The sequence below is a fragment of the Antedon bifida genome, chromosome 8 (assembly GCF_963402885.1).
Source record: "Antedon bifida chromosome 8, ecAntBifi1.1, whole genome shotgun sequence".
In the NCBI taxonomy this organism is placed as follows: domain Eukaryota; kingdom Metazoa; phylum Echinodermata; class Crinoidea; order Comatulida; family Antedonidae; genus Antedon; species Antedon bifida.
The window spans coordinates 11,810,882-11,825,064 of record NC_136233.1 but is presented as its reverse complement, the minus strand read 5'-3'; the positions used below and the strand labels follow the sequence as shown (position 1 = coordinate 11,825,064).

The window sequence follows — 14,183 nt, the reverse complement described above, 5'->3', positions numbered from 1 at the left end:
GACACCATTGAAATGTTGACTTCTAAATTCATAGTCCAAATATTATTATTAACAATCAATTAAAATTGGGTTTTATAAGGAGAGGGAGGTTGTTGTACTGTGTGTATCACGCTTATGTGGTGCCCTCTATAGTACGAAATTTGACACCACAGTACAATACTTTGATTGTCTACGGCCATACTACGTTGAACACACCGGTTCTCGTCCGATCACCGAAGTTAAGCAACGTCGGGCCCGGTTAGTACTTGGATGGGAGACCGCCTGGGAATACCGGGTGCTGTAGACTTTTATCCATTTTTTTAAAGGAAATTTTCACATTTCATGACGTCATTAGTGAAATTAATGAAATGTTGTTAAGTTAAAATTAACCGTTTCGTTTTTTTATAAGTAAAACCATTATTGGTTGTTGTTTTTTATATAACTTTATGTGATAACTTTATTAAAACTGCAAAATATCCTATTTAAAGTCTGATTTTGTTAATCGTCATTTTTCATGTATTTGGGGTGTGGTGGGGGGAGGGGGGGGGGGGGCGTTGGATAAACTCTTTAAAATTCAAGATCGTTTGTCCATTTTGTTCTGCAACTAATACACATTACAAAAAATAACATACACACACTTTATAATTGATTACACAATGGTAAAGGATAGGCCATTTAACTATACAATAAAACATAGAAATGAATAGCAATCCTTATACAATTTTGACCATATTTACATTTATAATGGCCATTTTTAATGAAATTATCTCATTTTTACATGAAAATTGGCCCAATTTTCAAATAGCAAAAATTACAGTAGCTAGGGATTTTGTTTTCTATCCAATTTGACTCAGCCCAGCTCATAAAAATACATCGCGAGAGAAAACCAGTGAGACCTCCATGGAATAAACATTGTACAACCAGACAAAACACAATGCTATTATTACATTTTGTGATAATTGTCCAGTATAAGAAATGTTGAAATGACAGGGAATGTTTTAAAAGGCTACTGAAAAAAAATGGATATATAATTTGAGCAAAGGTAGGAGGCTCATTCTAGCCAGGCTTAGCCTAGCCAAGTTAAGCCTAGCCAAGCCAAGGCCAGTGCATGTTTAGCATCAGCAGTAGAGGTATCATTATACCAAACAGGAAATGCCAAGAAGCTTATGAATATTAATGAGCTCCATAGAAATTCCCTAACCACTGAAAAAAGGTTTTAACCCTGAATCAGGACAAATTATCAAAGTATTCTATTTTTTTCACGCTGCTGCTTTAGCCCGCTACGTCCCAGGAGGATGACTCATTAATAAACCGGAAGTAAGCAGAAGTTATCTATCTACGGATGACAGAAATGCGAAAATGCAAACTCGACTATAATTTATAGGTAACAGCTGATGGGCCCACAAAACGTCTGGGAAAAGAGTCTGAACGAGAAATCCCAAAATATTTCTGGTATTTATGAGTCCCATGATACTTCACACTGCACTTCACACGCTGATGAAGTGACCCCCCAGACTTGACCTTAGCAATAAAATAAATATAAAGTGACTGATATTAAATACAGATTATACAAATACAATTTATATTTGTTCACATATAAAAAGAGAAAGGAAACGTTTAATTATAACTCAAAAACAGACAATTTAAGTATTTTTTGCTTTAAATTACATTTTTTCAGGTAAAATAACTATTATGTGACAATAAAATGACACATTCAAAAACAATTTTGAAATAAAAAATATTTTTCAGAGGGACAATATCATAAAACTATATATAATATAATATAAAACTGTTACGTTAATAAGTGAGCAGCGTTTTTTGTAAGAAATATTTCTTGTTTAAATCAGGTTATATTGGTAAATTTTACTTTGACTTGAGCATTTATATTCCCTTCATCAACATAAGTTGATCTTTATCTTGATTAAATAATTGATAAACTCCAACTGGACTATCACTCAATGTGTGAGTAGAGATTGAGGAGGGGGGAGCTAGTCATGAATTAGTTTGGAGAAGGTTTTAGTGATAGTGGTCGAAGTTGTAGAGAACGGGAGAGCATTCCAGTTGACAAGGTGATACAATGTTATAAATTTGAATTATTGGCTCCCAACGTCGGTAGTATTTTTTCACCTTCAGCTGCTAACTACAGTATATTGCCGAATACTGAAAATGTTGACATGCTGAATTTTAAATTCTTAGTCTTTTTCTATCTAACAAGGCCAACAGCCATTAAGTCGCGTGCTACAATGCATAGTGATACCGGACCGACAGACAGACAGACCGACCGACAGACAGACAGACAGACAGACAGACAGACAGACAGACAGACCAACCGACCGACATAGTGAACTATAGAGTCGCGTCCACGCGACTAAAAAGAGCCGCGAATGTACCGCGCTTATTTAGAGCCCTCTACAGTACGAAATATGACACCACGGTACAATGCTTTGATTGTCTACGGCCATACCACGTTGAAAACACCGGTTCTCGTCCGATCACCGAAGTTAAGCAACGTCGGGCCCGGTTAGTACTTGGATGGGAGACCGCCTGGGAATGGCTCATCACCCCCCTAGGTACATATGCCTGGAAATCGATCTCTTATCACGTGACCTGATCTCTCTTATTATCCAGACTGACCTGGGAAGTTTTAGTTCATTTTTTTTCTTTTTTTTTCTATTTTTTTAGCTTGAGTTTAGAGTTTTATTATAATTTAATGGCAATATTTTATTTATATCATTTTTTTTCTTTAAAATTTGGTATATTGATGAGGTTCTCTACTGATGATCAACTGTAGTAACTAATAAAAATAATTGTGACTGAATGAATGCACATTTTTAAATAAATGATTATTATTGAGCATCTCTATTGGCTATCGGATCGAACAAACTAAAGGAACATTGTGGTCTAGCTGATATTCACCATGTAACCAAGAGGTCCCGGGTTCTAGACTTGGTGGAGGGTGAGTGTATTTCCATTCACAATTTAAGAAGCATTGAGTGAAAAATGACTTGACCTCCATGGTATTCAAACCTAGGACCTCTCGCTTACAAGGCATATTTCTGTAACTGAACAAAAGAAACGGATAAAAGACAAAATAATATTTATTTTACTTTTGTGTTCTGATTTAATATAACATCATGACACATACACCAACTTGTGTATATATAATATATAACATTTATAAAATATTATAAAAATATAAAATATGCACAGGGTGTGCATTTAGAGCACTCAGCTTTTGCTAAAATAATACTGAAATATAATACTGAAATAAAGAATGAGCATTTTTGACAAATTCAAAAGTTTGTATTCCATTAAAACATCAATGTAACTACTCAAAATAATTATATAAAATGTATAAAATAGTGAAAATATAATGCACAGGGTGTGCATGTAAAGCTTTTGCTAAAATAATACTGAAATAATACTGAAATTAAGAATGTATGAATGAATGTAACTATTCATAATATATAACATTTATAAAATAACATAAAAATATAAAATATGCACAGGGTGTGCATTTAGAGCACTCAGCTTTTGCTAAAATAATACTGAAATATAATACAGAAATATCTTCTGTTCACTATTTTTAGTCTTCTCACGTGATGGAGTGTATCGCTTCCGGAGTCCTCCACACTTTGGCACATGGCAAACAGAACAAGGTTTCTGTGATCTTGGATGATATGGTGTAAGCTTTGGCGGTGCTGTAGGTGGTGGCCGATAGGAAAAGGGTAAGCGTTGGTTTGTTGATGGCTTGAAGGTCACAGATGGTCCCTGTGCTTGCGAAGGCATAATCAACAGAATTGCACCAGATGGCCTTACTGGAAGTGATGGAGTTGTAGTAGCTGGTTTAGGGAGTACCTTTTGTAGTGAGCTGTTAGATGGTTTATTCAAATTGTCTAGAAATTCAGCTTCAGGTACCTCAGCATCGTTGAGTCTACATTTTTGGTAGCGCCTTTTTCCAGAAACATGTTCCACAACTGGATATTGAACCTGTGGCCTGTCTGGAGGTGATAATTGTGCTGGACTCTCCTCTTTTCTGTTCTCCTCCTTGTTCAGAGCCACATGGTCTGCACTAAGGTGATCGATAGGATCATCATCATCAGTCTCTGATGTGGCAACATCGACGCCCTCATCTTCTGCTTCACTCTCTTGTTTTTCTTCTCCTTCATCTTCTTTGACCTGCTCTTCTTCCACTGTAAATACAAATAAAAAGAATAAGAATAATAATTATTGAAATGACAAGCACAATCAATCATCATCACAAGGCAATCATAATTAAAACATACAGGAGCACTCACAAACGTAAAGTATATAACAATGATACAGTGCAATACACCCAGATTTTAAACCAAAAAATCAAGATTATTAACACTAATTTGTGATTAATCTCACCTTTCTTGATGTAATAGTCCTTTGATGTGAAATCGGTGGACTGGCAGTAGGCGTACTCTAAACCTAGGAGTTCCTCCTCCTCTTGGCTTCCGGACTTTTCTGGGTAGGGCATGGGTGCTGTGAAATTAGGTTCATACATATGTTCTTTCCCAAACAAGACCTCTGCCTGCTGGTTTAGACGCTGGATTTGACGAGGGTCAACACATGAGGTAATCCGCCCCCTACCTCCAGTAACCTTGAGCGACTCCATGCGATTGTTCCATTGTACTGCAAACGCTATGAGGTACACCTGAAAGAGAGAATTAAATGAAGAAACAATGCTTATCGTGTTGAGGAAACTTTGGTTTTGTTTAGAGAAATTAATTTACCCATGTTGAGTTAGTTATTAGTTTATTTAGCTATTGTCAAAAAGTACCCACTTTTTGTATGTAAAAGTATAGGTATTTTCCCAAGCTACAAAAGTTGTAATAATTCTCAAATATGGATGGATACATATTATATTATTAACTGAACGATATAAAGAATAGACAATTTTTGGGTGGACCTCCCCTTTTTAATATTTATTGTAAAAAATAAGAATGGTTTTGAAATTAGATGATTACCTGAAAAGGTGCTATTCCACACCGTTGTGAAGGGATGGCTCTAAACATGTGGGCATGAAGACCTTCCAGAGAGTTACTGCCTCTGCGGCATCTGTATTTGTTCAGCTTAACACCATTCAAAGTAACTTCCTTGGTATACATACAGGGGAATGTTTGATGGATCCTAAATGAAATATATGCAAAACATAATTTTTGACAATTGACAATTATAATGCCTTTGAGGTAGATAGGGGAAATACGATAAATTACCTGCATGCAACTCAGATGTTTACTGGCAGTTGTCCAGTAAGCATCGACTGCCTCTAATGATTTAAACAAATGAACGCCATCGATGTCGAGTCCAGCTGGACCCTTAAACTCCTGAAGGATGACCTCAATAGTGACAGCACTCACCTGTAACAGAATTCAAAAGGATACATATAATTAAGTTTCCTTCAAATACTCAGCTATTTTATTTATTTATCTCAACCAAAACCACACTACTGACACTCTTACCGAATTTCTTAAACCGATTCATGCACAAAGAAAACATAATAATAGTTATTTTTCCAGTAATGTATTAACTGTATTAAGTAATTACATTTCGCTTACCTCGACACAACGTGTTATACGACGGACATAGGACTTCAGCTGGTACGGCTTTACAAAATACATCATCTGCTGATCATTGTATTGTGAGTAGAGTTCCTCGTTGCTATTTCTCACTGCTCTGACAAGCTTCAGCATATCATCCTTGTTAGAATGGCACCAGCGAGAGCACTCATGAAAGAACCATACTTGGCATGGCTCTGCTTTATTACAACTGCATCCCATCGATGTAACCAATGACGGATGTCCAGCCGCACAACCATCCCTTCATTCGCCCAGTCTTCAAATAGCCTTTCCAGCCAAGCTGTCCCTCCATCACTACAATTTAATTTACATTAAATTTAATGAGTTAACTTAGAGATTGATTGATTGATTTTATTCGATATTCATACAAAAAGTTAAAATATACAATGTACAAAATGGGAAACATGGGAAGAAAAAAAAATGAATTAAACTCGGCATCTTTCTGAAAAAAATGTTGAACAGCCAATTAGACGCGAGCACAATGCATAGCACTCTCTATACTCCGTCCATTCTATGTTCAGGCATTAGGTTTGAATAGATATTACACTCACCTGCAGCAATTGTTGTCTGCATAAATTATCTTGGGTGCTGGTGCATTGGCTCGTTTAAACCTGGCAATGAGACCATAGGCCATCCGCTTGTAGCAGCTCTCCGACTCTGCAGCCACAGCAACTGTTGTCACAAACTGACCCCACTCATTCAGGACACTAGTGAGGTACTGCATAGAGTTTTTTCCATCGCCATAGATTGCAAATAGTACACTCGTGATTGATGATATCACCTTCCATTCTCACCTGAGAGAAAAAGTAGAAACATGTAAAATTATAATATTATCCTCTTTTACCATTAAATTAGTATTTAAAATATAGAGAACATATGGTCCATGCCATGGACGTATTAATGTTTTTGTATAGGCATAGGGCCTACAGTAAATATTAATAGGGCTAGGCCTCTACTCTAGGAAGCAGGTCAACTCGTCGCCAAAAGAATGACTAGGCCTAGCTAGAGGGCCTACCCTAGCCTAGTTAGAGGGGCCTGTATTTAAGCCCTGCCCCTGTGTGGGCCAGAGGCTAGTAGGCCTAGACTAGAGTAGCCTAGAGGTTAGCCTAGGCTAGCCAGGTAGGGTACAGCCTAGCCTAGCTAGCCTAGACCTACCTAGTAGACCCGAGCCTCTAGGCCTAGCCATTATAGGCTAGCCTCTAGGCCTACTAGGCCTCCTAGCTAGTAGAGTAGGCGTAGCCTATAGTACTAGTTAGGCCTAGGCCTAGCCTAGGCCTATTTAATAATATTAATAAAACACAAGTTCATTCATTTATTTTACACATAACTAGGCAATGGCCAAAGGCTTTTCTTACTTTATATCAATAATGATCTTTACAGCATAGCATTCACGATAGAGGAATTAAACCCTCCTCCACAACGGATATCCCCCTCCTACTAGGCCCGTAGGCCTAGCCTACACCGATATTTTTCCTTCGCGACGAGACGCCGGAAGTAATTTTCTAAACTTGTTCAGCTCTAATTTGGTGACGTCATACGTCTGCTCAACAGGGCTCGATGATAGGTCTGTTGAGCAGGGCCTTCCCTCAACTCTATTCAATGATTGGTCCGTTGAGCAATGGCTCTACTCAACGAGGCTCAATGATTGGTCCGTTGGGCATGATTATTGTACATGGATGGGTTTTTCTCTGGGAATGGCTCATCACCCCCCTAGGTACATATGCCTGGAAATCGATCTCTTATCACGTGACCTGATCTCTCTTATTATCCAGACTGACCTGGGAAGTTTTAGTTCATTTTTTTTCTTTTTTTTTCTATTTTTTTAGCTTGAGTTTAGAGTTTTATTATAATTTAATGGCAATATTTTATTTATATCATTTTTTTTCTTTAAAATTTGGTATATTGATGAGGTTCTCTACTGATGATCAACTGTAGTAACTAATAAAAATAATTGTGACTGAATGAATGCACATTTTTAAATAAATGATTATTATTGAGCATCTCTATTGGCTATCGGATCGAACAAACTAAAGGAACATTGTGGTCTAGCTGATATTCACCATGTAACCAAGAGGTCCCGGGTTCTAGACTTGGTGGAGGGTGAGTGTATTTCCATTCACAATTTAAGAAGCATTGAGTGAAAAATGACTTGACCTCCATGGTATTCAAACCTAGGACCTCTCGCTTACAAGGCATATTTCTGTAACTGAACAAAAGAAACGGATAAAAGACAAAATAATATTTATTTTACTTTTGTGTTCTGATTTAATATAACATCATGACACATACACCAACTTGTGTATATATAATATATAACATTTATAAAATATTATAAAAATATAAAATATGCACAGGGTGTGCATTTAGAGCACTCAGCTTTTGCTAAAATAATACTGAAATATAATACTGAAATAAAGAATGAGCATTTTTGACAAATTCAAAAGTTTGTATTCCATTAAAACATCAATGTAACTACTCAAAATAATTATATAAAATGTATAAAATAGTGAAAATATAATGCACAGGGTGTGCATGTAAAGCTTTTGCTAAAATAATACTGAAATAATACTGAAATTAAGAATGTATGAATGAATGTAACTATTCATAATATATAACATTTATAAAATAACATAAAAATATAAAATATGCACAGGGTGTGCATTTAGAGCACTCAGCTTTTGCTAAAATAATACTGAAATATAATACAGAAATATCTTCTGTTCACTATTTTTAGTCTTCTCACGTGATGGAGTGTATCGCTTCCGGAGTCCTCCACACTTTGGCACATGGCAAACAGAACAAGGTTTCTGTGATCTTGGATGATATGGTGTAAGCTTTGGCGGTGCTGTAGGTGGTGGCCGATAGGAAAAGGGTAAGCGTTGGTTTGTTGATGGCTTGAAGGTCACAGATGGTCCCTGTGCTTGCGAAGGCATAATCAACAGAATTGCACCAGATGGCCTTACTGGAAGTGATGGAGTTGTAGTAGCTGGTTTAGGGAGTACCTTTTGTAGTGAGCTGTTAGATGGTTTATTCAAATTGTCTAGAAATTCAGCTTCAGGTACCTCAGCATCGTTGAGTCTACATTTTTGGTAGCGCCTTTTTCCAGAAACATGTTCCACAACTGGATATTGAACCTGTGGCCTGTCTGGAGGTGATAATTGTGCTGGACTCTCCTCTTTTCTGTTCTCCTCCTTGTTCAGAGCCACATGGTCTGCACTAAGGTGATCGATAGGATCATCATCATCAGTCTCTGATGTGGCAACATCGACGCCCTCATCTTCTGCTTCACTCTCTTGTTTTTCTTCTCCTTCATCTTCTTTGACCTGCTCTTCTTCCACTGTAAATACAAATAAAAAGAATAAGAATAATAATTATTGAAATGACAAGCACAATCAATCATCATCACAAGGCAATCATAATTAAAACATACAGGAGCACTCACAAACGTAAAGTATATAACAATGATACAGTGCAATACACCCAGATTTTAAACCAAAAAATCAAGATTATTAACACTAATTTGTGATTAATCTCACCTTTCTTGATGTAATAGTCCTTTGATGTGAAATCGGTGGACTGGCAGTAGGCGTACTCTAAACCTAGGAGTTCCTCCTCCTCTTGGCTTCCGGACTTTTCTGGGTAGGGCATGGGTGCTGTGAAATTAGGTTCATACATATGTTCTTTCCCAAACAAGACCTCTGCCTGCTGGTTTAGACGCTGGATTTGACGAGGGTCAACACATGAGGTAATCCGCCCCCTACCTCCAGTAACCTTGAGCGACTCCATGCGATTGTTCCATTGTACTGCAAACGCTATGAGGTACACCTGAAAGAGAGAATTAAATGAAGAAACAATGCTTATCGTGTTGAGGAAACTTTGGTTTTGTTTAGAGAAATTAATTTACCCATGTTGAGTTAGTTATTAGTTTATTTAGCTATTGTCAAAAAGTACCCACTTTTTGTATGTAAAAGTATAGGTATTTTCCCAAGCTACAAAAGTTGTAATAATTCTCAAATATGGATGGATACATATTATATTATTAACTGAACGATATAAAGAATAGACAATTTTTGGGTGGACCTCCCCTTTTTAATATTTATTGTAAAAAATAAGAATGGTTTTGAAATTAGATGATTACCTGAAAAGGTGCTATTCCACACCGTTGTGAAGGGATGGCTCTAAACATGTGGGCATGAAGACCTTCCAGAGAGTTACTGCCTCTGCGGCATCTGTATTTGTTCAGCTTAACACCATTCAAAGTAACTTCCTTGGTATACATACAGGGGAATGTTTGATGGATCCTAAATGAAATATATGCAAAACATAATTTTTGACAATTGACAATTATAATGCCTTTGAGGTAGATAGGGGAAATACGATAAATTACCTGCATGCAACTCAGATGTTTACTGGCAGTTGTCCAGTAAGCATCGACTGCCTCTAATGATTTAAACAAATGAACGCCATCGATGTCGAGTCCAGCTGGACCCTTAAACTCCTGAAGGATGACCTCAATAGTGACAGCACTCACCTGTAACAGAATTCAAAAGGATACATATAATTAAGTTTCCTTCAAATACTCAGCTATTTTATTTATTTATCTCAACCAAAACCACACTACTGACACTCTTACCGAATTTCTTAAACCGATTCATGCACAAAGAAAACATAATAATAGTTATTTTTCCAGTAATGTATTAACTGTATTAAGTAATTACATTTCGCTTACCTCGACACAACGTGTTATACGACGGACATAGGACTTCAGCTGGTACGGCTTTACAAAATACATCATCTGCTGATCATTGTATTGTGAGTAGAGTTCCTCGTTGCTATTTCTCACTGCTCTGACAAGCTTCAGCATATCATCCTTGTTAGAATGGCACCAGCGAGAGCACTCATGAAAGAACCATACTTGGCATGGCTCTGCTTTATTACAACTGCATCCCATCGATGTAACCAATGACGGATGTCCAGCCGCACAACCATCCCTTCATTCGCCCAGTCTTCAAATAGCCTTTCCAGCCAAGCTGTCCCTCCATCACTACAATTTAATTTACATTAAATTTAATGAGTTAACTTAGAGATTGATTGATTGATTTTATTCGATATTCATACAAAAAGTTAAAATATACAATGTACAAAATGGGAAACATGGGAAGAAAAAAAAATGAATTAAACTCGGCATCTTTCTGAAAAAAATGTTGAACAGCCAATTAGACGCGAGCACAATGCATAGCACTCTCTATACTCCGTCCATTCTATGTTCAGGCATTAGGTTTGAATAGATATTACACTCACCTGCAGCAATTGTTGTCTGCATAAATTATCTTGGGTGCTGGTGCATTGGCTCGTTTAAACCTGGCAATGAGACCATAGGCCATCCGCTTGTAGCAGCTCTCCGACTCTGCAGCCACAGCAACTGTTGTCACAAACTGACCCCACTCATTCAGGACACTAGTGAGGTACTGCATAGAGTTTTTTCCATCGCCATAGATTGCAAATAGTACACTCGTGATTGATGATATCACCTTCCATTCTCACCTGAGAGAAAAAGTAGAAACATGTAAAATTATAATATTATCCTCTTTTACCATTAAATTAGTATTTAAAATATAGAGAACATATGGTCCATGCCATGGACGTATTAATGTTTTTGTATAGGCATAGGGCCTACAGTAAATATTAATAGGGCTAGGCCTCTACTCTAGGAAGCAGGTCAACTCGTCGCCAAAAGAATGACTAGGCCTAGCTAGAGGGCCTACCCTAGCCTAGTTAGAGGGGCCTGTATTTAAGCCCTGCCCCTGTGTGGGCCAGAGGCTAGTAGGCCTAGACTAGAGTAGCCTAGAGGTTAGCCTAGGCTAGCCAGGTAGGGTACAGCCTAGCCTAGCTAGCCTAGACCTACCTAGTAGACCCGAGCCTCTAGGCCTAGCCATTATAGGCTAGCCTCTAGGCCTACTAGGCCTCCTAGCTAGTAGAGTAGGCGTAGCCTATAGTACTAGTTAGGCCTAGGCCTAGCCTAGGCCTATTTAATAATATTAATAAAACACAAGTTCATTCATTTATTTTACACATAACTAGGCAATGGCCAAAGGCTTTTCTTACTTTATATCAATAATGATCTTTACAGCATAGCATTCACGATAGAGGAATTAAACCCTCCTCCACAACGGATATCCCCCTCCTACTAGGCCCGTAGGCCTAGCCTACACCGATATTTTTCCTTCGCGACGAGACGCCGGAAGTAATTTTCTAAACTTGTTCAGCTCTAATTTGGTGACGTCATACGTCTGCTCAACAGGGCTCGATGATAGGTCTGTTGAGCAGGGCCTTCCCTCAACTCTATTCAATGATTGGTCCGTTGAGCAATGGCTCTACTCAACGAGGCTCAATGATTGGTCCGTTGGGCATGATTATTGTACATGGATGGGTTTTTCTCTGGGAATGGCTCATCACCCCCCTAGGTACATATGCCTGGAAATCGATCTCTTATCACGTGACCTGATCTCTCTTATTATCCAGACTGACCTGGGAAGTTTTAGTTCATTTTTTTTCTTTTTTTTTCTATTTTTTTAGCTTGAGTTTAGAGTTTTATTATAATTTAATGGCAATATTTTATTTATATCATTTTTTTTCTTTAAAATTTGGTATATTGATGAGGTTCTCTACTGATGATCAACTGTAGTAACTAATAAAAATAATTGTGACTGAATGAATGCACATTTTTAAATAAATGATTATTATTGAGCATCTCTATTGGCTATCGGATCGAACAAACTAAAGGAACATTGTGGTCTAGCTGATATTCACCATGTAACCAAGAGGTCCCGGGTTCTAGACTTGGTGGAGGGTGAGTGTATTTCCATTCACAATTTAAGAAGCATTGAGTGAAAAATGACTTGACCTCCATGGTATTCAAACCTAGGACCTCTCGCTTACAAGGCATATTTCTGTAACTGAACAAAAGAAACGGATAAAAGACAAAATAATATTTATTAGGTGATCATTTAGAATAAAATGATCACCTATTGTTATTGTACAAAATCTTTATTATTGTTATTATTATTATTCTTTCTGTACACTTTTGTTTAGCAATTATCTCAAAAAGTTGAATAACAATGATCACAAAAATTTCACAATGTCTTTCAAATACTTTAACTTAGCCATAATAAGCTTTTCAGCGTGATCACTCAACCGTGACGTCATTAATACGCGATTTTGTGAAATCACACTATCAATCATATCTCCATAACTCTTTATCACATATCAATAAAATTCACTATACGTAAACTTCAGGTGAAGGATAAAAATATTAACAAATAAAAACTTACATTTTTCAAGGTCATGCACGTGAAATTGCGCGTTAAAAATTTAAAAAGCTCCAAATTAAGTTTTGATCAATTTAGAGCATGAGTTAGGCCATTTGCGTGTTTCAAAAAATTACTGCGCAAAAATGCGTTTTTGCGTGCGCAATTCTTAAAGTGCGTAAAAAATATGAATTTTTTTTACAAATCGTATTCTACTCACCATCCTTAGTACATTCACCAAATTTGAGTCTGTTCCGACTTAAAATAACGCTATACGAGCAGGTTAAAAATGACAAAATGCGCACATTAATTGTAGAAAAGTGCTAAAAATAGTAAAAAATAAGGCCTTTTTAAAATTAATATAACTCTTCAGAATGCACGATGACCCCCAATTTTTTTAACTTATTCTGGAAGCCAATGAGTTGTAGATATAAATGTATATACACATTAGACGTACAAAATGGTATGACGTCATCATTTGGCCACATGAATTTTTAAAATAGGGTTTTTTCCCCTTTTGTAATGGACCACCATATTCAACAGAGCGCAACTCGCTTATCTGTGATCGATTTTCTTTAAATTTTTAATATATTCTACCTCAACCAATTATGTTACTCATGAGTTGCCAATATTTTCATTTTGATGACGTCATCATGTCTTAAAATTTGATTAACTGTGGTTACATAATTTCACCTACAACGTATATTTGGATACCTTACAGCTCTTCTGAATTAAAGTTGACCTTGATGTTTATAACTTATTATGAGAGCTGGTTAAATGTAGATATGAATTAATATAAAAATTAGGCCTATCGGATCTTGTGACGTTATCATATGGCCAGTTTAAATTAAAAAGCAATTTTTTCATCTCTTTCGTCAAAGTTATACAAATTTTAAAGAGCGCGCACCGCGCTTCTACGTGCCAAATTTTCTTCCAATTGTTATATTTCATTGCTCAATTCTTTATCTTTCGATATTGTTATCCACAAGTTTATTTTGATAATGTCATCAGTGCCAAAAAATTAGAACATGATGTGTGTTCGTAGTTTCACTAATGCTACACTGTATATAGATATACAGTATATACTGTACATAATGTATATATATGGCATATAATAGGCACAACTCAGTACTATAGCGTATAATAGGATGGCATACATCAACATTTTCCGATTGTATGTTAACATACGTGCATGTTTAAAAAATATTAATGTCAATAAAATGATAAAAATGATCACCTATAATTCGTCAAAGTGACGAATTAAATTCTAGTGAGAAATTGTTTTTGTAAA

General features: G+C 36.6%; 2 protein-coding genes, 1 non-coding gene and 1 pseudogene across 3 annotated transcripts; 2 read left to right on the top strand and 2 right to left on the bottom strand.

The window, feature by feature from the left end:
- The first annotated feature begins 167 nt into the window (after positions 1-167).
- Positions 168-286, top strand: LOC144851188 (5S ribosomal RNA). Its single transcript, XR_013614160.1, has one exon. It is a non-coding gene; the product is annotated as a 5S ribosomal RNA (ribosomal RNA).
- Positions 287-2,429: 2,143 nt separating this feature from the next.
- On the top strand, positions 2,430-2,544 carry LOC144851196 (5S ribosomal RNA; annotated as a pseudogene).
- A 746-nt stretch (positions 2,545-3,290) lies between these two features.
- Positions 3,291-5,361, bottom strand: LOC144851121 (uncharacterized). The gene is made up of 4 exons (XM_078708661.1): positions 5,223-5,361; positions 4,974-5,136; positions 4,372-4,660; positions 3,291-4,172 (listed from the first exon to the last, which is right to left on the bottom strand). Exons 2-4 carry the CDS (start codon positions 5,112-5,114, stop codon positions 3,517-3,519), a joined length of 1,086 nt encoding a protein of 361 aa, XP_078564787.1. The 5' UTR covers positions 5,115-5,136; positions 5,223-5,361; the 3' UTR covers positions 3,291-3,516.
- Positions 5,362-9,283: 3,922 nt separating this feature from the next.
- LOC144851123 (uncharacterized) lies at positions 9,284-11,823 on the bottom strand. Its single transcript, XM_078708663.1, has 6 exons — positions 11,691-11,823; positions 10,887-11,129; positions 10,315-10,629; positions 9,973-10,116; positions 9,724-9,886; positions 9,284-9,410 (listed from the first exon to the last, which is right to left on the bottom strand). The coding sequence occupies exons 3-5, from the start codon at positions 10,534-10,536 to the stop codon at positions 9,830-9,832; spliced, it is 423 nt and encodes a 140-aa protein (XP_078564789.1). The 5' UTR covers positions 10,537-10,629; positions 10,887-11,129; positions 11,691-11,823; the 3' UTR covers positions 9,284-9,410; positions 9,724-9,829.
- Positions 11,824-14,183: the final 2,360 nt, after the last annotated feature.